At 40.4% G+C, this 25,151-nt stretch overlaps 1 protein-coding gene across 1 annotated transcript in view; it reads left to right on the forward strand.

Moving 5' to 3' along the window:
• Nucleotides 1-25,151, forward strand: part of LOC109037023 (uncharacterized) — a 41,645-nt gene that overhangs the window by 2,364 nt on the left and 14,130 nt on the right. The window contains exon 2 of the mRNA XM_072299089.1: nt 4,317-4,434. Within this exon, the coding sequence (XP_072155190.1) occupies nt 4,317-4,434 (118 nt within the window). The remainder of the gene's footprint in view (nt 1-4,316; nt 4,435-25,151) is intronic.

Below are 25,151 nucleotides of genomic sequence, written 5' to 3' on the forward strand. Positions count from 1 at the left end.
TTCTGAAATTTCAAGGAGAAATATTCATAGCTTCCCTTAAAAATAATCAATTTATCGAGGGAAGGTTTGACAATTCTCGAATATTCAAACGGCGTTTCTCCTTGGCACAGCAGTATAGGTATGTGCAAAAGATGCCAGATGATAAATTGCCTAAGAAGGTCCTGGATTGGGTTCTGCCCTGGTAGATTGTAGAGGTTGCACTGCCAAATCGTGGATTGACGGAATAAGGCAGGAAATGAGAAGATGCGATGTGCCGGAGGAGTTCTGGCAGGATCGCTACCAGTGGCGGTTGGCTGTCGCAGAGCGCACGGAAGCGCTGTAATAGCGGCATGTTAGTGGTGGTAGTAGTAGTATTGAATCACCAGAGGTAATGGTTTCGATCGGTATGGATCGATCGAATTACAAAAACTTGGATTGATCGACACGATTTAATCAACATGAGATAAATTGGACATACCTACCTACTCGGCGGCCCGTGACAAGACGCAACTTTAAACTACTTTAAATAAATACAATTGCGGATAGAGACATATGAACCAAGAAGTTCCGTCTGAAATACCACAGCCTTCTTCCTGTGGTTTGGTGGTGTAGCCTTCCCAGCCGAAACATCGAGGTCCATATGTTTTCTCTCGTTTATCACCCGCGATCGCATTTGTTTGAATTTGATCTTCCGACAAGTTATCAAAAAACCGGCGTCGATTCGATCGACATGAATCGATCAAAAATCAATACGTGAATCGATCGAGGAACCCATGAATAAATGGACAAACTCGTGAATCAATCGAATTTGGTCGATCAAAATCGGTGTTTATTGAGTATCTATCGGTCGGTTCGCTTTTTATTTTTCGATTGATTCATGTCGAACGAATCTCTACTGCGGGTTTACTTTAAAAAAATTTCGATCGAATGGGTGCCAATCGAATGGGTGTCGATCGACATCTATTCGATCGACATCTATTCGATCGAATATTTATATTTCAATCGAACGCATATACCCTACGAATCATATCGTCGTTCCTGAGACAAAAGGACGTAACTATATTCCGACGTTTCAAAATTTCCTCGCGCCAACAGGAGACTCTTAAGCAATTCTGACAAAAAATAATCTAAATAAAAATAAAAATAAAAAATAATCTAAAATAATATAAATACGATGACTGAATTCGCTTTCACCGTGGATGGCACACGTATCATACCAGACCCAAAATGGGATCTTTTATGAGATTTTACGAATTTTTGTAAAAGTTTTCACAATAGACTTTAGGATGCTATAGAAAGTATAAAAATGGTAAAAGCTCAATGTTAAAAGTTTGGAGAATACTAAACGCATGAGTCAAATTTTATGATTCCCTTAAGAAATCCCGATTGTTTTTCGACTTGGTCTTTCGAAGGCATAAAATTATTAGTAGTTCAGTTCCTAGAGAATTTGAATATCGTAACTTCCTAAACGTTCGACGGATACACGTTGAATAGGGGTACAGTGCCATCTTTTAATCTGGGGTATTCGTTCAATATACATATGAGAAGTTAAAAAATAGGACAGAAAAAGACTGGGACGAGGCTGAAAAAACACAATAATTTACAAAACACGGGACGTTTCGACCGGTCTCCCGGTCATTATCAAGAGTCGAAAAATAATTATAACGTCTAAGAAATCAAATTCTAAAAAAACAAAAGCGCGAGAAAACCTCGCTTCTCGCTGCTATAACCAGGGACAGGTAACATTGTTTTTTAGTTTTTGTTTTTTTACATTTTTTTGTTCTTTTTCAATAGTTGATAATGTCCGGAAGACCGGTCGTAACGTCCCGTGTTTTGTAAATTTTTGTGTTTTTCAGCCTCGTCCTCGCCTTTTCCTGTCCTATTTTATATCCATGTTCTCGGGCTGCCATAGTGTGCATTTATCAATATTAGGAGTTATTATCAGTAATCTAGAGTAAATAGGTCGTAACTGACATTTAAATAAAGAGAGTTATTCACATTTTGGGCTCTATACATTTGAAAAAATTCGGGTGATATGTTCAGTGCAGAAAGTTTGAATGTTCAATTTACGCATCAAAAAACGTAAAATATCTTAAATAGGAATTAATATCAGTACTTTTCGTTGCGCGAATCATGTTTTACGTGAAATTTTGGTTACGATCCATGTATCAGATGTTTAAATTCGTATCTTGTCTATTGGTCAATTCTGACCCTCTACTCAGGACTGTGGAGATGGTCCCTTTATTTTCATGGACGTTCACAAATACCTTGTGACTGCTCTAGAGACCTCACTCCACTAAAACTCGAAATTAAGTTATTCGGTATCAGAGTATAGAGTAGTGTTCAACAGACGTTTTTCGACGTATGGTGCACAAAAATGACAAACCAAACCAGAGATATGGCGGTTTTAAGTTTGTGGTTCTACTTTGGAAAAAAAAATTACTTGAAGTTCTAATCTGCCATGTTTAGCGTGTAACATTGCCGGATTATAATGGAAATTTTATGACCATTTTTGGCAGAAATTTGAACCCAGTTAATCGCCAAGTTTACTTTTAAAAATCCATACAGAGGTTTTCTTTAGAAATCTCAAAACCCTATCTTTGAACCCACAACTTCACTAAAATCGCGATGATGAAAATTTGGCTTCCGAGAGGTCGGGTCCCTTTCTTCGCAAAGGTCAAGGGTGTGCGATTTAAAAAAAAATTGCTGTAATTATATTTCTGTTCATCCATTAAACTTACTTAAAATGGCGGGTGGTGATTTTACTTCAGTGGCGTGGCGTTTTTTGCGATGTATCGATTAATCTGCTGTTTAAACCCATGGAAAAGGATCGATAAACAAGGTGTTTGCGACGAACACCTTAATAATCGATTCTTTACCATAGCCTCAAATGGGGAAACATTGATAATCGATCATTTACGCCTCGCTTCCTCTCGAGGTCTCTTAGATCGAGTGAAGGAAAAGGAAGAAAAAGCGGGTTGCCTATCTAGTTTTTTCTAGGAGATAGCTCCGGTTGAAAAAGAGAGTCTAAAAATTCAGACGTTGCAAGTGTTTACTGCGATCAATGAAACGGAAAAATACTTTCTCCTTCTCTCTGATCCCTAAAGCTCTGTGAAATTAATTTGGATCGTGAGTATCTCATAACTGTAATTGCACCCAGTTAATCTTCCCGGCTCACTGTTAATCCTCGGAGCTTTCATAATTTTAAGACGGATTCGTTAAAAGCGCATTCGCACTTGGAATCATTCGGTATAGCTTTTTAGTTTTTTCATGAGAGGTCAGTACTCGCTCGGTGTAGTAAGTACTCTCTAACGCCACGGTTATGAAATTAATCGACACGTTCGTTATGAGATGATCAACATGTCATTATTTCGTTCTTATCGGGGTTTAAATTGAAGAAATGGATCCATTTTCACAGACAGGAACCAAGTTTTTTCTTCTTCCTTTCTTGTTTTTGAAAACAAGAAGTGGATCGCGTTCAGCCCAAAGGAACCAGCGCGATTACAGTGTTTTCAAAATCGTTCTTTCTTTTAAAAAATACTCAATATATGTACGGTATTAAAATTTACATAGTTATTTTCTTTTTAAGTAAACATTTTAACCGTCCTGTAATCGCGCTGGCTCCGTTTTGCTAAATGCAATTCAATTCAAGTCTGATTGTGCCCCTTTATTTTCATTATATTTCATTTATGTTTCAAAAGTTTAATTTTGACAAATTGCTAGGAGCTTCATCTCTTCGTGTTCCTGTCCAAGAAAGTCAACTTAGCAATGAAAATCATAAAATTCATCGAGTTTTTAACAACTTGGTTCCCTCCTTTTGAATGCAAAGAGAAACAAATCAAGTTAGAGGAAGGAATCATTGTAAAGTAATGAGCCTGGAATTTTTCTCACGACCAATTGAAGATCAGAGCTCTTGTTTTTTAAAAAATAACTTGGCTCCTCTCTATTAAAATCGACCCAAGTGCGTTTCTCTTCAGCGTGACTACAATATTCTCGAATTTTATCAACATTATTGATCTAACTGCGGTTCCGGCACACAAAATTTTACACTCGTATACATCATTTTCTTATTAGAGTTAGTCATCAATTGAAAAATTCGTCACTTTGTGAAAGCAACAAAATATTTCCACCTCTTGATAAATTAAAAAAAATCTATGCCAAAAGTTACCATGTGAAAATTATTAAAACCAAAAGGAACCATATGCATGGGTGGGGTCGACGTGGATCATATAATTCATTTTAATTCAATTAATGTTTACGTTTACATGGTCCCTTGGCTGCCATGGCTTTTGATATAAATAGTCCTTTGATCTGAGTAAATGGTCAAAAATGAACAGCAACAAGTTCGGGGCATTTCTATGGAGGAGCACTCGGGACTGTCTCTATGGTTATGCCTTAAACAGTTCCTTTTCCAAGGAGGCCCCATATGGTTGACACCATTGGCGGATCCAGCAAGTTGGCAACATTGTTTTTTCTCCATTTAAACCCATGGAAATGGATCGATTCTTGAAGGTACCTGGTACGCCGATATGATTCGATTATTTAACACAGGTTTAGGAGAAAAAACGATGTTACCAAGTTTTACTGAATTTTACTCGCGGTTTGCAAAAAGTGCCCTTTTCATGATGCTATGCTGAAGGCTTTCTTGTACCTCCCTCAGCACAATATACGCCATGCGGGGCTTCCTAAGAAAATGTGCTGTTTGAAGAACGATAGTCCAGCCAGGGGTGCTATAGGGTGCTTCAGCACCCAAAAAAGTCTGACAGATGGCTTAAAGGGCCCCAGTTAGACTCCTATTGGTGCCCCCAAAATTTGAAAAATCTACATAAAAAAGGGTCTTAGCTTAGTTAAGGGGGAATCACCCGAGAGAGGGGCCCGCAAAACGTCTCAGCACCCTCAGGAATTTTCGAGCCAGACCCAGAGGCGGATCCAGCAATTTGGCAACACCGGATTTCCTCCATCTAAACTTATGATAAATAATCGATTCAGATCGGAGCACTAAGCCCCGCCAAGAATCGATACATTTCCATGGGTTTAAATGACCCGAAAACTATGTTGCCAATTCGCTGTATCTGCCAATGGCCAGACCCAACTCTGTGAATCTAGTGAGGTGATCTTTAGGGGATATTTTCTTTTGGGGCCCTGAGTATTGATTTTTTACATGGATTGTAATGAAGGAAAGGCATTGTTGCCAAGTCACGAGAAAGAACACCGTTACGGTTCCGTTGGTGAAGTGGGTTCGCTGGAGCGCTCCCGAGTGAGGTGTTGGGTCGGTGCAGGCGCCCGGGTTGGATTGGATTGGATTGGGGGCTTGCGCAACGATTGCAAAACCAAATTGCGTGCGATAGCCTGGAGCCACGGACTATGCGCCGCTGCGCCGCAGTTATGATCCGAGCGAATTTAGGCCCAATTTCCACTTGCGCCTCCACCATGCAACACGTTTCATTAGCCATTTCAGAAATACCTCTCGCAACCGGGTCACGCATCCTCACCCAGTGGCGATTCTTGGCAGTTGGCAACGCTGTTTTGCCTCCATTTAAATGTATGTAAAACAATCGATTCTGGTGGGGCAGCTTGTCTCACCGATATTCGATATTTTCAGTGGCTTTAAATGGATGGAGAACATGTGTTGACAACTTGAAAAATCGGCCCTGTTTTCACCGTGCGCCGCGCCGCGAAAAATGAGCAAGGAAGATATGAGTCCTAAACATGAATTTTTCAATTGGATTGAAAGAAGCAGAGAATTAAAAACGCAAATTCATTCAGTTAGTAGAGGGGCGTTCGGTTCAAGTTAAGCCATTTTGGGTGACTTTTCGACACCCCCCTTCCCCTGTTAACCACCCGTAAAGCAATTTCTCACCCTGCTCTTTTTAATTATACTTTAGGCCCGGCCTGATTTTCCTCTCCCCCTCACATTTGTCCAAAATATAGCTCAGAGAATCTGAAAAATTGCTAGGGTTTTTAAACGTTGCAATTCGTCGTTTCTCGGACGAAAGAAAGTAACTACATTTCAATTTAGCCAGATATTCTCTTTCAAATTGCATTAAAACAGGGAGAATCTTAGGCTTTTCTCTTTGAAAATTTTACTGATTTTTCTGCTGATCTCACGCAAAAATCAGAGGCAACTTTGGACATGAATTTCTCAGGTGTTTGCGAAAAATTAATTGTTTGAGTCAATCCTACGACCGTGAATTAGAGTTACTTTCCTTCTTCCGAGAAACTACGAATGGAGATTTGATCTTTTTCGCGTTATAGTTATCGATTAGCTTTTGAAATTTTCATGGTGGCCTAACTTCGATGAAGCCAGTCAGAAGGCTGAAAAGCTTTTTCATATTGAAATGGGGCGGATTAAAAAACCTCCCCTTTTGGAAGGCTCTGAAATAAACGTTGGCTCCGTCGATGTTTTGTGGTCACGAAATTTAAAATGCACCTTTTTATGCAGGAAATACCGAAACCGAGTATACTTAACGCGGAAATACGCAAAAATACCGACAGAACTATATTCCTCTCGTTTGTATTAAAGAATTTTGTCATTTTTAATTTAGACTAGTCATAGTGAATTCCAGTATAGGCTTACAATTAAAAATATTATTAATAATACGCTGATAGAGAATGCTTCGGGAAAAGTGACGAAGAGTCCTTTCACCTTCGTGTTGATTACCTGTTGAGGTGATGCTGATTCTCTCTCGATGAGAGGTGATTTGACGCGTCCCTCGGTAAAAACTCTGAATCGAGTTTTTTACTCTATGGCAGAATTCAGTCAATAAAAATCGGGTTATTACACAAGATTCGGAATGCCGGAAATCGGGCAAAAAAAAGAGCTTTAAACACATAAGAATAACAGGTTGTCGCCGAAAAGATGCGCCCTCTTACCGAATTCCAGTCCAAATTTCTCTAATGCAAGTGTCGGAATGTCTAACACAGGGTCTTGATCAAGATTCAAGATTATTTTTACCGTTAAGTGAATCCAGAGATTTCCGATTCAAATATTAGGATCACCGTAATTTGATTGAATGTATTGTGCGATAAGGAACTACTATTTTTGGATAGGATCGTTCATAAAAGAACCCATCTGCACGGGGAAACTATAGGCACCGGTGGCGTTGAGTGCTTTGCGATATGACGATTGACCTGCCATTTATACCTATGGAAAAGGATCGATTAAAAGAGTGTTCGCAAGGGACACTTTAATAATCGATTCTCTAACATAGCATCAAATGGGGAAATATCGATATTCGATCATTCACGTCTCGCCACTAAATTGCACTTATTTACGTTGTTTCTAAAATGGACCAGCGGCAGTAGTCTTCAACTCCACTTCGACGTGCTCACGCAAAATAAGTCCTTCTTAAAAAAGAAAAGAAATATTACAACCACAAATGGTTGATTTTCTTAATTAATTATCTCCGACAAATAGAAAATTGAAACGGCCCTTCTCGTGCACATGTCCAGCCAAATTAGTTCATGGTTTCCTCTCATATTGACATTCTGAATTCAAATTACCCATGAGGTAGTGCTTCGAATGTGTAAAAAAGAAAGCTCCATAAAATTAAAGATCATTTTTAGGGTTGAGTTTATTGTTCGAAAAAATTTGGGCTCGAAGGAAATTTGATCTCAGCAGTTGCTGAGTATCATTTCGTTAACTACGGAGAACATTAAAAAATGCTGGTTAAAATTTACGAGGTTCTTAGTAAGTGGTAAAATTAAAAATAATGATAAAAAACCTTGTGACTTGATCACAGCTTGTTTCTATATTACTAAACAATGGCGTGGGGTGCTTTGCGATACATCGATCGATCTGCTATTTAAACCTATGAAAAAGGATCGATTAACAAGGTGTTCGCAAGGAACAACTTAATGAACGATTCTCCGACAAAGCTTCATATGGGGAACGATGATCGATCATTCACGATTCGCCACTGGTACTGAAAAATCGAGCACTTTTTGTAAAGAGAAAAACATTCGGAACATTGTATAGTTTAAAAATTTCAGTCTTAAGTTGGCAGGGCATCCTTTGACCAAATTCTTCCGATAAATGCATAAGAGAAGCGCTTAAGTCAACCTGCCGCAAAACTAATACATCCTTACAGCTATTAAGGCTGCGTTTGTTAACGCATCGCATACTATACGGCGAATACAGCAATGGCATTTTTAATCATCCAAGTTTGTCACTGCATCGAAGTTTATTTTGTTAAAATTAACAAAAGAGGCCCTACCCGTTTCAACTTAGTTCAGAGGAATGTAATTTTTCAGTTGCAATGGGTCTTAAAAGTGACCCACAGAACCAAATTTTAAGTTATTAGTAGAACATATATCTTAAGTCCAAAATTTCCTCTTGTCACCACGTCATATTATGTCTTGTCATAGTATGTGTACACAAAGCGCGCGGCACCGTAAGTGTTGTATGAAGTTGTTCACGAGAAAGGATGTAATAGTTTGATGTCAAAAAAAGGAGTATCTGAAAGCATTAAGCTATGGCAACTCTTCGTTCCGGTTTTCAATTAAGAATGCTATAAAAATTAATGATGCCTCGTAGACCATAAGGCCGCGATTGTTACAGAGGCATATTTGCCGACATAACATCGAAGAAATTCGCTATTATATCACACTGCAAATAAGGGCTTTTTTTGGCCGACTCCGTGATAAATTTATGTTTACTACTCAAAAAACATGAGATTAATTTCGTTTGACTCCGATATTTCCTTGGAGTGTTTCTCTTCCTGTTATCTCGCAGAGGAAGACCCCATTACAGCCGTTTATTACCGAGTGAGGAATACAAATTGAAACAAGAAAAAAAAAAAACACAATAAAATATGATCACAACAGCAAGTCAGGATGAAAGCATGCCATCATTCCATAATGTCGTCCGGTTGAAAGACCTGAACGCAATTGTAGAAAAATAGTACATGTAATGTCTTGCTAGGGTAATGGACATACGGACGATGCGCTACTGTTTCATTCCTTTGGTCGAAATTAAACACTTGAAAACGTGAAATTTTCTCCAACAATGGCTTCCCTCGGTTCGCTGGCTACAGTTCGAATCTTTTGTTCAAAATACAGTTGTTTGTGTGATATATGGCTCCGAAAATGCCCTCCCCTTACCTGGAATCCTCCAAAAAACTCCAAATTCCTTTTTCTGAAAAATTATTTACTATACAATTTAAAGTCTACCAACGATTTTGCTTTTCCTTCAACCGTAATATGAGGCCGTGCTAAAATAATACGCCGCGGGTACCCACTCGTGCGTTGCCAAATAATACCCCTGATAAAATATCTGTTTTTACGGAAATCATGAGTATGTCTCTTCAGATACTTTAAATTTTAAGATTTCTCGTTTTGGACACTTTAAATTATTGTGCTAATAAAGCTCTCTTAAACATCGGACGAAAAATTTTCGGAAGTTCCCCAGGAAAATCGCGTTTCATTTGAGGAAATTTGGTAACGTCCAGAGGTGTATGCGAGATATATCCTGAGCATGGTATGGTAGCCATGTTATCAATATTTGCAGTGAGCCGTGACGTCACCATTATCATTCGTGATCTAAAATTCGAAGATAGCTCCAATAGATAGGATGACGACAAAAAAAATGCCGGACGAATAAACAAGGAGGCCCCCGCCTCAGACACGTTGCCAAATCGCGCGCAGAAAATTCCCCGCTCGAAACGGACCGAACAAAAACCGCAGGGCGCCGCTGAGATTCCACGGGAGTTAAGTCGTTTTGCATCGAAGGAGCGGGTTCCGGCGCGATTCCCATGACGGGCGGCAACTTGGCCGCGAAAAAGAGGGCAACGGCCGGTGGGAAGCTGCGGAGACGCTCAGAATGACCTAACTACAAAAGAATTCTATCGGAATTGCGCGGTTTCACGCTCAACCAACCAGCGGATCCGATGGCTCCTTTTCACTCAGGCATTCGAGCACCAAATTAATCAACTTAGGAGCATCATCAATTTAATTGTCGCCGTGGGACACCTGGCCCACCCCCACCTCCCTCCCCTTCAGGATCTTCCGGCATCTTACCCCCCCTTCCCCGCGGTTTAGCTTTCATTTACTCCGAGCGACCCATGATGGATCAATTTCTGATCGACGTGGTGACCCGGTGGCGTGGAGTGCTTTGCCATGTATCGATTGATCTGTCATTTAAATCTATGAAAAAGGATCGATAAATAGTTGTTCGCGACGAATGCCTTAATGATCGATTATTTATCATAGCTTCAAATGGGGAAATATCGATAATCGATCTTTCACGCCTCGCCACTGTGGTATGACCGATGAGAAATAGACCGGATGCTGGGAAATCTCGACGGTCGAGGTTCTGTCCCGTTTGTTTTAGTCGAGAGGTTTTGAGTGTCGCATCGAGGTTCAAAGCAAGTTTCGTTTTATAAACGGCTGGGCCAGCAGCAAAAAGTAACCCAGACGGTAATTTCACTAGCGGCGGCGTGGCGTGGCGTGCTCTGCGATATAGCGATTGATCTGCCTTTAAACCCTATGGAAAAATATATTATTCTTTACCACAGCGTCAAAAGGGGGAATATCGATGATCAATCATTCACTAGATATAGAGTACTCGAGGGCAAATTAGATTAAGGGCGGAAATGATAGGCTGACTTTAGGTTCCCTGGTTAGTTAGTCTATATTATTTAATTCCTTGGTCTATTTTAACCACCCGCTTCCACCACTAGGATCGCTTCATTTTCCCTTTGTCTACTTTGGCTATAGCTTTGTCTGTCAATTTCAATAATCAACCCACTGTATGGGGGGGGGGGGGGGAACTAACCATGTCAGTGCCTTGCTCTGGTTTGTTTATCAATTCTAAGCGTCATGCCTAGTGGCATTGACTGTTAGGAACCTTTTTGAGGAAAATTTATGTAAAATGTACGTCTGAAAAAAAGTTATTATAAAATTAGCATCCTCAGAGCCGGATTAAGGGGGTGGCCACACGGGCCGCGGCCCGTGGCGGCAAAATTTAGGGGGCGGCAAATTTTGCAATCTTTTTGAATGTAGGTATCAAAAAATGAGAGAAAACAATTGGATTCAGAAAATAAATTACAAACGAGAAAAGACGACAAAATCTCTCATTTCCTGAGAGTATAAGTAAAGTAATTTCTAATTTTGTCGTCTTTCGATGATACAAGAGACAACACCTTTAAGTCGAGTTAAGAGAGAAACCAAACACGCCATTTGACCTGGAACGGAGCGGCGGCGCGGCGATCGGCATGAAACACATAGCGCCTACAAGACCGCATGAATACTTCACGCATTGCGTCAAACACACTGCATACGGTACGCAGCAGTCGGCTTGAAACGCTTGGTGCCTACAAGACCACATGAATACTTCACGCATTGCGCCAAACAGTGTGGTTAGCAGCGGTCGACGTGAAACGCATAGCGCCTACAAGACTGCATAAATACTTCTCGCATTGCGCCAACACTGTGCGGTCGGCGCGGCAGTGAAAGTTAACATTTTTAACCACATTTATTTTGTTCTTTCATAATTTTTTCGATCTTTTTTATAGATAGAAGGCCTTGTCCAAACAGGGATGGGTTTACGGAACTGAACTTTTGTTAGTGTTGACCGGGTTTTTACAAAAAATGTACCCAACACGAGTAAACGTGTCTTATACACCCCTCCCCCACCGGCACATTCACTTGATGGTTTTTATAGATCGTATTCCACAGATCACACACGTGAGATTATATTGATATCGATTAGTTCAATATGTAACCAAAACCTTAAGAGTCAATTTAGAAATCTGAGGTGACGGGTCTTATGTGCTCGAATTTTTATTCTCTCGGGTACCAAATTGCAATGAAAAGTGAAATTGTTAGGAATTTTCTCATTTTCAGCTTCTCCAAATTAAATCCTAAAATTTTTGTTTGAGGTTATGTTCTATTGTTCTGAACCAAACGATACATCGAACCATTGTTAAATACGATCTATTGATGTTTCAAAACAAATGAGAAGGGCGCGGAAAAATACAGGCGGCCCATGGGCGGCATGTGGGTAAATCCGGCCTTGGGCATCGCCAAAATTTTTTAATCATGCAAATTTTACTTATATTAGTGCTCAATACAAAAAGCTGCATAGTATATGAAACGTGAAATTCTAACATTTTATGTCAAATTTTTATTAACATTTACTCAAATGAAGTTATCCAAAACGTGTGAACGTGATTTAACCCAGAATATACTGCATCATATCTGAAAATTCTTCAAATGAATTTCCTGTATCTCAGTTTATATGAAAATAACAGAATAATAATAAAGAAATTTCATCTATCACCAACTTCTCCCGCGTAACCTTAGAAACAATGGCGACATTCTTAACAACTGTGGGGTAATTTCTTTGGTTAATTGATCAAGATTTAGCCTTATCAGTCATGCTGGATAGTAGAAACTAGGAATAAATGAGGAACCAAACTGACGAAAACAAATAAAATTATTATTTGGGCGAACTCTTTTTATCTCTTTGTACTCACAACGTGCCACCCATTTTGTGAAGACGCTTTTTATTACTTCATCAAAACTTCGTACAAAACTATTTACGATTTTTAGGTTAAAATGGACATAATGTTCCTATTTTTACCGATGGGGAAGTCTCGCGGCCTGAAAATTATCTGAGTGTGCACGAAATATTTAACAGTGAAATTTTCTAGTATATGCCATTATGCGATCCAAAATTGTCAAAATGTGTCATACCCCGCTCTGCAGTTCGGATGAAGTGCAGTACAATTGCAAGATTGTCAGAATTATTACAAAAAAAGGGCCTAGGAAAAGAAGTGAGTTTCACACTTTTAGCTCTCAATTTTCCATTCGCATAAAATTAGTATTTAATTTTCAGTTGCATAGGGTAACAATTAGGGATCTCGGCAACAAACGCATGCCAAACGGACATTTAAAACCATCGCTACGGTTTTAGATTAGTTCCGAGTAAACTCATCATTAATTTTATTATAAATAATTGAATATTTACCTCCCTGTAAAGGTTTCATAATTATGGACTCTATGCGAAGCTTCCAAGCAACTTAACTTAAGATTTCCTCCGAGGCGTTAAACGGCCAAACCCCAACCCTCTAAAACACTGCTACTCATATGGTCCATCTTCAGATTTTTAGTTCCACGTTCAACCACCGCCTCGACGAGTCAATTGCTTGAATAAAAAAAGTGCCCATCTTCAAGTGCAACATTGCAAAATTTTGCTCATGTTTAAATTATTTATAGGAAACTAAACGACAAAGTTTCTTAAAATTCCGATTGCTATAGGAAACAGCACTTTTGACTTTATTTTAAGAATCTTAAGTAGAAATTTGCAGTGTGTAAGTCCCTCCGGCTTTCTAGAACCGAGCATTTCAATTCAACCTCCTCACTCTGTTGCCTGTTCTAATTTCGTATGAATCCACATCACACATGTTATCAGTCCTGAACTCTTCGTCATATGTCTTTTTTCAAAAATTGTCGATTGAGATAGACTTCCTTTGTTCGAATGCGTCGATTTGACGAGGTCGTTTCGCCCCATGCCGCGTAAAACTTTCTTCGATTCCCGGACACTGACAATAATAAGACGTTGAGGAGCGTCATCGTGCCGCGAGATGTCCGCATGCCAACCGTCTGACGAATGTGAAATTGAACTCACGCGAGAAACAGCAGCACTTCTGCCGTCTTAGGGTAGATCACCGTAAGTGCATTGGGACGTTGTCAAATATTTCCCGATAGAAAATTGAACTTTATTTTTCGAATCTTTCACGGAATTCTATTCGTATCTCGGTGGAACTGGACAAGCGGAGCGGATCTAAACTGGGCTTAAAATAAATATCACAGATGACTTTGTCTTTAAGTTGCATCGGTTTCAGTACAGAGATTTTTGCCGAGTCTGGTAGAAAACCCGGATGAGATTTCGACGGAAACATTTGTCATCTGTCTTGGATCATACTTTACGGAATGTGGAATGATGGGTCATTTTCGGTCTCATACTGGCGTGAACATGGGTTCGAATGCAGATATTGGCGAATAATACGGGTTTACGGTTAAACGCCGTGAAATCCTTATTTTGCGCAAAAATGGTTCTTAAGACCTATATTTAGACGAATATTAGGGACCCCAAAAGAGACCAGAAATAACAAAAATCATGATGCATTCCGCAATGTATAGACCTTCATGAGCCAAAAATCGCTGAGTTGAGGAAATTCAGCGATTAAGGTGGATCCAAAAACGGCCCTTATCGCCCCTCCTTTACATGCTGAATATGCTCAAGGGACAAGGAGACTCAATATGTGTAAAAAAATACCTTTATTGAGCAAAAAATCGTAGAACCGAATATTAGACCACAAAAGAGACCGAAATTGACCAAATCATGATGCATTCCGTAGAAATTTAGACCTTCAATGAGCAAACAATCGTAGAGGTGAACAAATTCAGCCACTCTGCGCCCAAAAATGGCCCTTATCAATTCCCCTCTATCGATGAAATCCTAATGGACGTACAGCGTTTTCTCCTAGGACAGTAGACCTGGCGATCCACCATGATTCCCGTGCGTGGATCCGACGGCGCATCGCTCCGGCGGAACAAAAGAGGCCGCGGACCGAAAGGGAGACCATCGATCACTTGCGCGTGCCCGCCGAAAAGCGTGAAAGTGAGAACTTACCGAGGCAGCGTTCTGTCCAAAAATCGGTCACCTGTGTTTGGCATTGACGGCTATGCATATTTGCGCGCGTGCCCGCCTCGGCCGATCGGCGCCGTTTCTAAACAAACAGGACTCCCGTCGGTCCCGCGGAAGAGGGCCGTAAGTCCGGTCCGCGGCCCGCGGGTCTTCTCACGGGCTCGGCGGCTCACTCGAGGATGGACTTACTGCTCTCTTGCGGAGGAGACGAGGCGCCCCGTGTCCGATCTTATTCTCGTTACTCGGACATGCTTGATGGTTCTTGGTTCTTGGTACCGGTCACTGTGCTACTTCTCCGTTCCCTGGCTCTGGCTCTGGCTCCTGCCCCGGCTCGGCGCTGTCGCCCTATCGCCTAGTTTCTATTCACATTCCTTCCTCCGGGCTCATTGTCGATATTTATAGACTAAGCTATAGACAAAGAAGACAGGCGTGGACGAAGGAGACAAAGATTAAGTGTATTCTGCCGTATAAATCTTTTGAAGTTGCCCAAGTTCTTCCCTGGTAAAAACTGGCGATAGGAGCTGCGTTTCAAAATACCATAGGAATTCTTACAGCCGGCTAAAGAAGGCAATAGAAACTCGTATAGCTGGCTGTAAAAAGCGGAGCAAATCATATAGCCGGGCTATACGAAACGATAAAAAAAGTATACAGTCGGGCTATAGTTCCTATCGCCGGGCTTTACACTTTATCGCCATCGGCTATAAATGGCTATAGGAAATTGTGTAGAAATTCGTGCGCTTTGGAAACCATTAAGTTTGATACGGAACCACCAAATTATTTACAAAATACACATTATATTTTCCTTTAATACATATTTGTTTTCATAAATTAAAATGAGAATAATCCATACAGGCTGTGCAATTAACATTTTAAAATCATGGGTTGACTCGCGCAACAAACGCTGATTCCGCGAGATTATATATTGGAGCCTAACACAGAGCGGAGCGGCGTGCTGCCAGAGTTAAGCGCGCACTAGCGCCTACAAACCTAACAGGGATACTTCACGCATTGCGCAATGCTTGAAGTATCCCTGTTAGGTTTGTGGGCGCTAATGCGCTTTTCGCGCTGGCTACCCGCCCGCCGCGCCGCAGCGTGCCACGGCGCTCGAAGCAACTATTTCACACCAGAGGTATTGCACAATATCATACAAAATTGAAGGCGCTCCAACATATTAGGAATGGCAGGTATCCTTCAAAAGTATGCAGCTTTCCACTCAAAATAAATCAAGATACTACGGCCCAAAAATAGGGCGGTAGTCCAAAAACTCAATAAGTCCTAGCATCCGTTATTAGTAACATTTAGCATACACTTTATCGCCTGGCTTTAGCTTAATCGCCATCGGCTATAAAAGGCTATAATAAATTGTGCATCCGGCTATAGAAGCTATTGAAAATCTTACAGCCGGATGGTATTTTGGAACACAGATTCTACTGGCAATTTTTACCAGGGTTCTGAGTAAATGTTGAGTTTCGCCGACAGTGAGCCGATCATTATAATTGATAGACGAAGTGATAGACAAATAAGACAGAGAGATAGACAAAGAAGACAAATAATAAGTGTATTTTGCTGTATGAACATTTGCAAGTTGCCTAAGCTCTTCTGACGAAATATTGAGTTTCGCGGACAGCAGGCTGATCATTATAATTAGAGATGTATAATACATAGACGCGGAAGGCACATGGAGAAAGGAGCGATCCTATCGGTAAAAGCGGGTGGACGCAATAGACAAACGAGGTATGTAATCGATTAACGAGGTATGCTATTGTTAGTCCATAATTTTCCCCTTTAGTCTATGACATCCACTTGTTTTGACCAATAGAATCCCTCTATTTTCCCTCTGTTCCCTTTGACTATCTACTTCTGAAATTAACCCTCTGCCGTCCTAAGGCAAATCACCTTTGAGAGCATCTTAATGTAGTCCAATTTCTTCTGTGGGCTGATTATTGAAATTGATAGACAAAGCGATCAATCAGAAAGACAAAGATAGAGTGGAGCGATCCTATCGATTGAAATAGGTGGCTGTAATAGATCAGGGGGTAAAATGATGGACTAACTGTATGGAAAGGGTTGAGTCGCCTTGGTTGCCGTTATCAGGGTGAAAACAAGAGCCCGACTTTGAACTGCGGGTCCAGTGACACCTTCTACTTTTATGAGTCGTGTCTGATTGGCTAACTTACCTGCGGGCAGATCATTGAAATTGATAGACGAAGCTATAGACAAAGAAGACAAAAGAGATATGGAGGGATCCTGTTGGTGAAAGCTGGTGGTTGCGATGGACAAAGGAGGTAGGTAATAGATTAACTAACGACAACCCTCAAGAGATCCCATAGTTAATCCATCATTTTCTATCTTAGTCTATAAGAACCACCTATTTCAACCAATAGGATCGCTCAATACTCCCTATGTCTTCTTTGTCTATCGCTATGTCTATCAATTTCAATAATCAGCCCTCTGGTGCCCACTCTCTGGAGCTATTATGAAAAATAACACGGGGCTCATTTTCCATCGAAAATATATAGGAAACAAGGAAAGATTTACACGTCGGAGATTTCAGAAATCAGTTCTCCAGATTTTTCTTTAGAGGTGTTTTTTCATATCACCACGTGCCATTCAAGTTGCAAAAACAAAATTCCAGGTCGAACTGCTCAATGTGTTTGAGAGAAAAGTGTCGTGTATTACCCAAGTATTACCTATCAGTCTCTTCAATGAACGTGAGTGTTGCCTATGTAAACTAAATGAAGGCGCTGGAGCTTTCTTGTGCCGTTGGGTCACCTGGCAGATCTGTCTATCACCTATCTTCTCTTTCTATTGCTATCACCCACTTCAGCCCGCGTGCTCATCTTACTTTTCACCTATGATTTACGATATGAGAGGAACAATTTAATGCCAAAATTGAGAGTGCAGAATGGAAAATTCTCGATTGCAGCGTTTCAGAATCAACGCTGCTAATTTACATTTTGAAGAGGAGACCATTGGGCGAGTTTTCTGCATTCTTCGGTTTGAAGGATCGCAGGATCGTGCAATTCACAAAAATAAACAACAAATAATGACAGAACAGAGTCACTTATTGGTGTCCGTTTTAAGTAAGGAAAAAGTTGCACGATTTCCGAGACATTGAAATGCACTTAACTCAATTCATCATAAAAGCTCAATTCTCTCGGGTGAAAGCTCCATAAAACAGTTTAGCGCGAAGTCTTGTTCACGGCTCCGTTAGTTGGTGCGGAGCAATCTGTCCACGCTGCAGCCTCGTTGAATTACTTTGTATATAGATTATACCGATGCGTTTCTTCTCATGAAAAATGTGTTTCCCTGGATCTGGTACAAACTTTTGTGGCGCCGTTGCCACGTCGTGCTCATTCTCCGCTACCTAGAACAAAAACTGATAGATCTTCGTTGTGGTCTGGCAATGGGCCGAGCATTGCTCCAGTGTCCGTCCGACTCATTGCTGCCAGATTGTCCCGAAAATTCAGTAAATTTCCCCATTTAACAGGAGTAGCTATTTAAGGAGGGTACAGAAATGACGTTAATTTTGAGGTTAGATCATGGAGCTTCTAGGGGCCAAAAGAGCAGCTAACCTTCTAAACTAAAATTGACCAGAATGATTTATTATTACAATGGGTCAGTTGCGCTGGTCTTAGAATTGTGTTCTGATGCTTGATTCTAGATGAGCTAAAAATATTAAGTTCTGTCCAAACCGCAACTTTCTTCCCTTAATATTAATAGAGATATTGCCCTTTGAAAAGTCGAGGTTTTGACGTCATCCACCGCGGTAGTGGCACCCTTGGTTTCTTCCACCTTGATTTCTTCCGGGTTTCACGTAGAGTAACCAGTGCTAATATGTGTCTCCCTGACTGATAAAACCAAGGTGGAAGAAACAAAGGGTGTCACTACCGCGGCGGATGACGTCAAAAACCCGACTTTTCAAAGGGCGATATCTTGGTTAATTGAACGTCGAAAGTTGCGGTTTGGACAGATCATAATATTTTTAGCTAATCTACTAGAATCAAGCATCAAACTACAATTCTGTGACCAGCGCAACTGACTCATACGATCCGTTGTTTGTTATTAAATACGTATGTGACATAGTTTTTGCATATATTTACTCAATTTAGCGGAGCGAGGCTCCTTTGTAAACTTTTTGGCCATTTCGCTCCGGTACTGGAATCTGAATATTGGCTGCGACATTTTTTCGGTGTTTTTCGTGCTAAAAGGTTGACCGCTCTTTTGGGCCCTAAGAGCTCCATATTTCGATATGGCTGTAGTGTACCATCCATATACAGGTACTCTACATTGATATAAATGTAAAATATTCAGGTTTTTTCCCATATGACATGGCAACCTCGGTCCGACTCCGAGGTCTGGGTGACCGGTTGACCGGACATCAACCAGTTCCGGTTCTTCTCAGGTTCACTGCTAGTGCTCCGTTGCCGGTTTTATGCTAAAAGCATGGTTTTGTCTTCAATCCTCTATCAGAAGTGGGAATAAATTGGAGAAATTGCTGGATTTTTTGGTTATTAATGGTGCGGATTGACTGGAATCAGCCGAATTGCATTGCCGCGTTGCCTAAGTTTAATTTTTAAAGCAGAGAACTGGACAACACAACACCTTCTAAATTTCTCTGAATTTTTCTTAGATTATTAAAAATGCAGTCACAAAATCTCAAGTCAAGGTGTTGTTTAGTTTTCTGAAAAAAAATAATAATTGAGAAGGAATTAGGAAACGCCTGATGTAGTAAAGGTGATTCTAGTGCCGTCCAAAAGTTTTTAACAATCTCCTATATTTTAATTGATAATAGAAAAAACCGGAAATACGAGAAATCACTGGAAAGATCGGATTAAACAAAATAGGTACGGTAACATTCACGGTGATATTTCACGATTAAAAAACTAATAATTTGACTGTTTTCCCGAGAGTTTTACAATTTTTTGGTATCGTTTTACCGTCTCACCGTTTGTCAATAATTTCCCTGTTTTCCGGTAATTCCACCTCTCCTCTGATAAATATTATTGTTCTTCAGTACTTTCACAATTCTTTCGGTGATTTCCCGCTCTTGCAGTAAATTGTACACAGTTTTTCGGGAATTGCACTTTTTCGATATTTCTTTCATCCATCCAATATTTTCACGATTGATCCAATAATAATTAACCTAGCAAATAATTGAGCTATACATGGATCGTGGTTTCTTCGCTGGAGGGAAGTTTGAATTTGGTGTTTGTTATGTAAATTACATAGACGTTTAATTTCTAACGTGTATGAGTTAAACCACAAATAGATCGCGGATGGACGCACGCGTCAATTAGACCGAGTCGCTGATTCTGCTGTGTGCGATAAGTTCAGCATTATACCATTCGTGTGCTGACTTTATCGCACAAGAAAAAATCACAAACTCTGTCTGTGAGAGCAAGAAAAAAAAAAAACACTGAAAATGGGTTCCGAACAGCGTGTGTAACAAAATTATAATATAGTACTATAGGTCCACATACTATTATCCGCCGGGAAAAAAAAGGCCAAAAATTTCTACAAATTTCATTTAGAGTCAAAAATTTGAGCTGTACCTAATGAATATGGGCACAAGACTGAGGGGGAAGAGTGTTCAGCTCAGGCGGAACTGCGTTTGGAAGTTTCTGATTTGGGCCACATTTTGCAATAAAAACTATACAAATTCTGGCTCAGTTGAGGGACAAAGTATGTACTGTTATTTTTCCTATAAACTATAAACATACGTATTTTTACGAATGAGCCAGAAATTGTAGATACCGCAGCTTCAAAATGTCTGACGTGTTCTGAACTTTTGACGAGGAATCATGTCGTTTAGAAGTCTCATTGGACTTCATTTTGCAATTACGGACTACAATTTCCGGCTCATTTTTAAAAATACTCATCTACATAGCGAAATTAACGGCACATGCGTTGTTTCTGAAGTGAACTGGAAATATAGAAGCTCCTAATGGACCACTAGACAAGGCACGAATTTAAGCATTCTGATACATGAATCTCAACCAGAATTTCACGTAGAGCACGATTCTAACATCTGAAATTACTGAAATTAACTCCTAACTAAGATATTAACGCTTTTTATTTTACATTAGTTACGGGAATGTTGAATTGCCTGGTCACAAGAAACGCAATTCGTTACGTAAGTCAAATCGTGCCTCACAACAGTTTTGGCAGGCCTCTCAATCAAACATTGTTCATTTCCCACCCTGTATCGTTCAAATTGTAAACAATTTGCTATAGCTGAGCCAAAGCGTCAAGATTGAGGGCGCCATATTTTCTCATCGCGGAGACTGCCGCGGTAACGTTTAGTGTGCGATTTGACTCACGTATAGATCATTGAGTTTTCATGAGCGGGAGGTTTGAATTCACGCGTCAAGAACCATTACATATCTTTGTTAGGAGTTAACTTCAGTAATTTTCGTCGTGCGAATCGTGTTCTACATGAAATGTTGGTTAAAAAACATGTATCAGAATGCTTGACTTCGTACCTCGTCCAGTGGTCCATTGTAAAATGTATAGTCCAATTGGACCGCGTTTAGCAGTAAGAAACCAAAGCCACATCAGTCATTGCCAGATTTAACTGGGCAATCTAATTTTTTTCAAGAGAACTTTGGTGCAGATTCCTTCGAGCATGCTGAGAAATTTGCTTCGTACTATGCAGAATATTCACTGAAATTTACACAAAAATCCGCAGAACCGTTTTCATGTAAGAAATTAAATTGCTAAATTAAATTTGGTTGCCTTGGTCCCTTTCTGCTTGATGCGGTCCAACTACTTCCTTGTCTAGTGGCAAATTTACATAAAGCTCCAAGAAAAACTGTTTTTTTTTTGTTTTTTTTCTAAAAGAAAATAAAACTTAATCTAAGTTTTGTAACAGCGTGCCCGAAGTTAGGCTTTTTCTCCAGTTGAGCGATGGATGTGAGCCCAGAGGGTAGCGATGGAGTGGCGGCCTTTCCCTCATCACTGACACGAGTCATTGAATCGTGACAGCTGTGAGAGACATAATGCGCCGGCTAGAGCTTTAAGCTGGCGTGAGAAAGAGCTTAATTTCAAAATTGAATCGGGGATTAAACCGATGCGCATGAGCCGGATTTGCCTCTCGTCGAGAATTACGTGTTACTGCCACCATTTTCGAGTTTCATAACGACTCCGGCCCAGTCTATTACTTCATTTAATCATACGACCCGAAGATTTCCTATCCTCGTCCACGCTCCATGTCCGCACGATAATATTATTTTCTCAAACTCACTGAAGAAGAACTCATCGAATTAATTTGATTAAATCGTGGCACGCAATCAAAATCGAATCGCTCCGCGGGACACATCGGATTCAAGGATCAAGTCGACCCCCATGAAAAGGAGAGGTGTATATTGATTGCACCTCCGCTATCTTGAATTCAATTTTAATTTACAGGAATAGCTCTTACTTGAGAAACAAAGCCAATGATAAAATTCAGTTGTTTTATCGTCGGACTATAGGGTGGGATGGCGGGAGAAAAATTTAGAGTTGACTTGTAATCGATGACAAAAATTTTACTGGCAGGGTCTCAGTTCTCATACATCCTCATAGTCCAAATAGCACAGGTTGCAATAAATTCCACTCAAATTGTTTTGCCATATTGTGTCGATGTATTGCGGTGTTGTTTGTTCACTCCTCTTATCGAAATTTTCATCGAAAAGTATCCCTGGTAAAAATTGGCGATAGGGGCTGCGTTTCAAAATACGATAGGAATTCTTATAGCCGGCTAGAGAAGGTGATAGAAAATCATGTAGCTGGCTGTAAAAAGCGGAGAAAATCACACGGTCGGGCCATACGAAACTATAAAAAATTATACAGCCGGGCTATAGTTCCTATCAACGGGATATACAGTTTATCGCCATCGGCTATAAAATGCTATAAGAAATTGTGTAGAAATTCGTGTGCTTTGTGAATCATTAAGTTTGATACGGAACCACCTTAATATTCACAAAACACACATTATATTTTCCTTTAATACATATTTTTTTTCATCAATTAAAACGAGAATAATCCATACAGGATGTGCAAACCATCAAATCATCTTGCTGACTCCGCGAGATTAAATATTAGTGCCTACCACAAAGCGGAGCGGCGACGCACTGGCGCCTACAAACCTAACAGGGATACTTCACGCATTGCGCAATGCGTGAAGTATCTCTGTTAGGTTTGTAGGCGCCAATGCACGTTTGGCGCTGGCTGTCCGCCCGCCGCGCCGCAACGTGCCTCAGCGCTTGAGGCAACTATTTCACACCAGAGGTATTGCACAGTATCATACGAAATTGAAGGCGCTCCAACATATTAGGAATGGCAGGCATCTTTCAAAAGTACGGAGCTTTCCTCGCAAAATAAATCAAGATACCACGGCCCAGAAAGAGAGCGGTATAGTCCAAAAACTCACTAAGTCCTAGCATCCGTAATTAGTAACGTTCAGCATACACTTTATCGCCTGGCTGTTGCTTAGTCGCCATCGACTATAAAAGGCTATATTTAATCGTGTAGCCGGCTATAGAAGGTATAAGAAATCTTACAGCCGGCTGTAGGTCTATGGTATTTTGGAACACAGATTCTACTGCCAATTTTTACCAGGGATTGCAATAAAGCTGAAATATGTGCCAATTTTTTTGCAAAACAAGTTGCAAGTATGACTCATCGATCGTTAAAAGTCAGCATTCATTGACCAAGTCCTGTGAAAACATTGCAGTTTCATTGTATACCTAAATCACAAAATTATTTCAATATTTTTCTCACACTGTGCTACTTAAGAGGCGGTCAAAAATAGAGTCAAAAATCGACAATATGGACACTTTAAACAGTGAACAGCCCATATCCCTTTTCGAGATCACGTCAGTGAAATTTTTTTTGACGGGTGAACCGGGAAACATATTTCGATGGCCAAAAACGAAATCATGTATCTCCGTTCGCGACGTTGCACAGCTTTTGTTATACTTTATTTTTTCTCTGAAAACTAGCCATCGTAATTTCTTGAAATCTTCCGTGAGTTTTCCTCTCTGTCAGCGGAATATCCTGTAAAAATTTCAAGCTCTAAAATGACCTTGTATCTCATCGAAAAAACAAAATAGGGCCTGAAATTTTGAAACACCGCAATGGAGATACGTGCTTTCGCACTTGGACCATCAATTTGGCACTTCCTCGGAGAAGCCTGAGGGTTGACGAGCAATTTTGCATGCTCGTCGGTGCACTCCTTCGGCGTTGAGCCTTGGAAATTGGCTCGGTTCGACTCCAGTTGGAAGCATCACACAGTGGACCGAGTCAATAAGAAATGTCGGACAAAATTTGGAAACTTTGCAAGCTTATAACTCCGTTTATACGGTGATAGGTCAAAATGTTCAAAAAAAATGTCCAAACCCTGAATGCCCAAAAATCTAAAAAGGCCAAATATCAGTAATGTCCAGCAGACAAATAAGTCCAAAAGCAGGCAAATGTCCGAATGTGAGATTAAGCATTGGTTGAGTTGTCATTGGATTTTTGGGTGCAGATTTGCAAGCTGTTTGTGAATGCAGCCATAGAAACAGATGCGTCGGATAATGGAGAGATGCAGGTTAGGAAAAAATGGTGATAAAATCTTTCATGAGAGCAGGCAAATTCTTACTTCTAAAAATGCATTAATGATTTATTTTCCAAAATTTAAGTGATATTGACAAACATAACAAACATGGCTAATATCACCCCGTTTGTCATGAAAAGCAAAACAAAGAAAAAAAAAAAAAAAAAAAAAAAAAAAAAAAAAAAAAAAAAATTATTCTTGTCCATAACAACAAACAGTTAGTATATAATTAAGTACTCTTTCCATATTTGGACATTCGCCTACTTTTTGACTTATTTGTCTGCTGGACATTACTGATATTTGGCCTTTTTAAGTTTTTGGGCATTCAGGGTTTGGACATTTTGACTTTTGGACATTTTGACCTATTACCGTTTAAACACGACTTTGTCGTTCTAAAAGTGGTTTGATTGGTTTCCTCGTGAAATTTTCTTCCCGAAGCACACCTTGAAATTTAAAATGCGACGGAATAAACACCAAAATTTCCAGTTTTAGTCGAAAATTTCATTTCCGACCTCTCTAGTTGACTCGCTCACTGTGCGTCGGTCGCGGTCGCGGTGGACGCTCCACTTTGGCGGCACGCGCAGGCAAGGCGCAGGCACGGGTAAACAATCGCAGGCAAAGGAGCCTTAGATCCAGCGCGCGCGGAGGCCTGGAGGTGCAGGCTGCGCTAGCCGGTGGCGCTGTGCTACATCTCGGAGCTTAGATGAATGGATTATAGCAATTATTACTTAATGAGTCTCGTACTTGCATCTCTGATCAAACTTGCTTCCAAGCTCCGCTAATTCTTCCTACTTCCACGCAGGCTCCCCGTTTCCCGGGGCACAGCTCCCTATTATTCTCCTCTCGAGTTTGACAGAGTTGGGTCTTTAGCACCTTTATGTAGGGCGCTTTGATAAAGCGCATACAGGGTGTTCGAAAAGTCCCCTCCCCCACTCTAAC

The sequence above is a fragment of the Bemisia tabaci genome, chromosome 4, assembly GCF_918797505.1.
Source record: "Bemisia tabaci chromosome 4, PGI_BMITA_v3".
Taxonomy (NCBI): Eukaryota; Metazoa; Arthropoda; class Insecta; order Hemiptera; family Aleyrodidae; genus Bemisia; species Bemisia tabaci.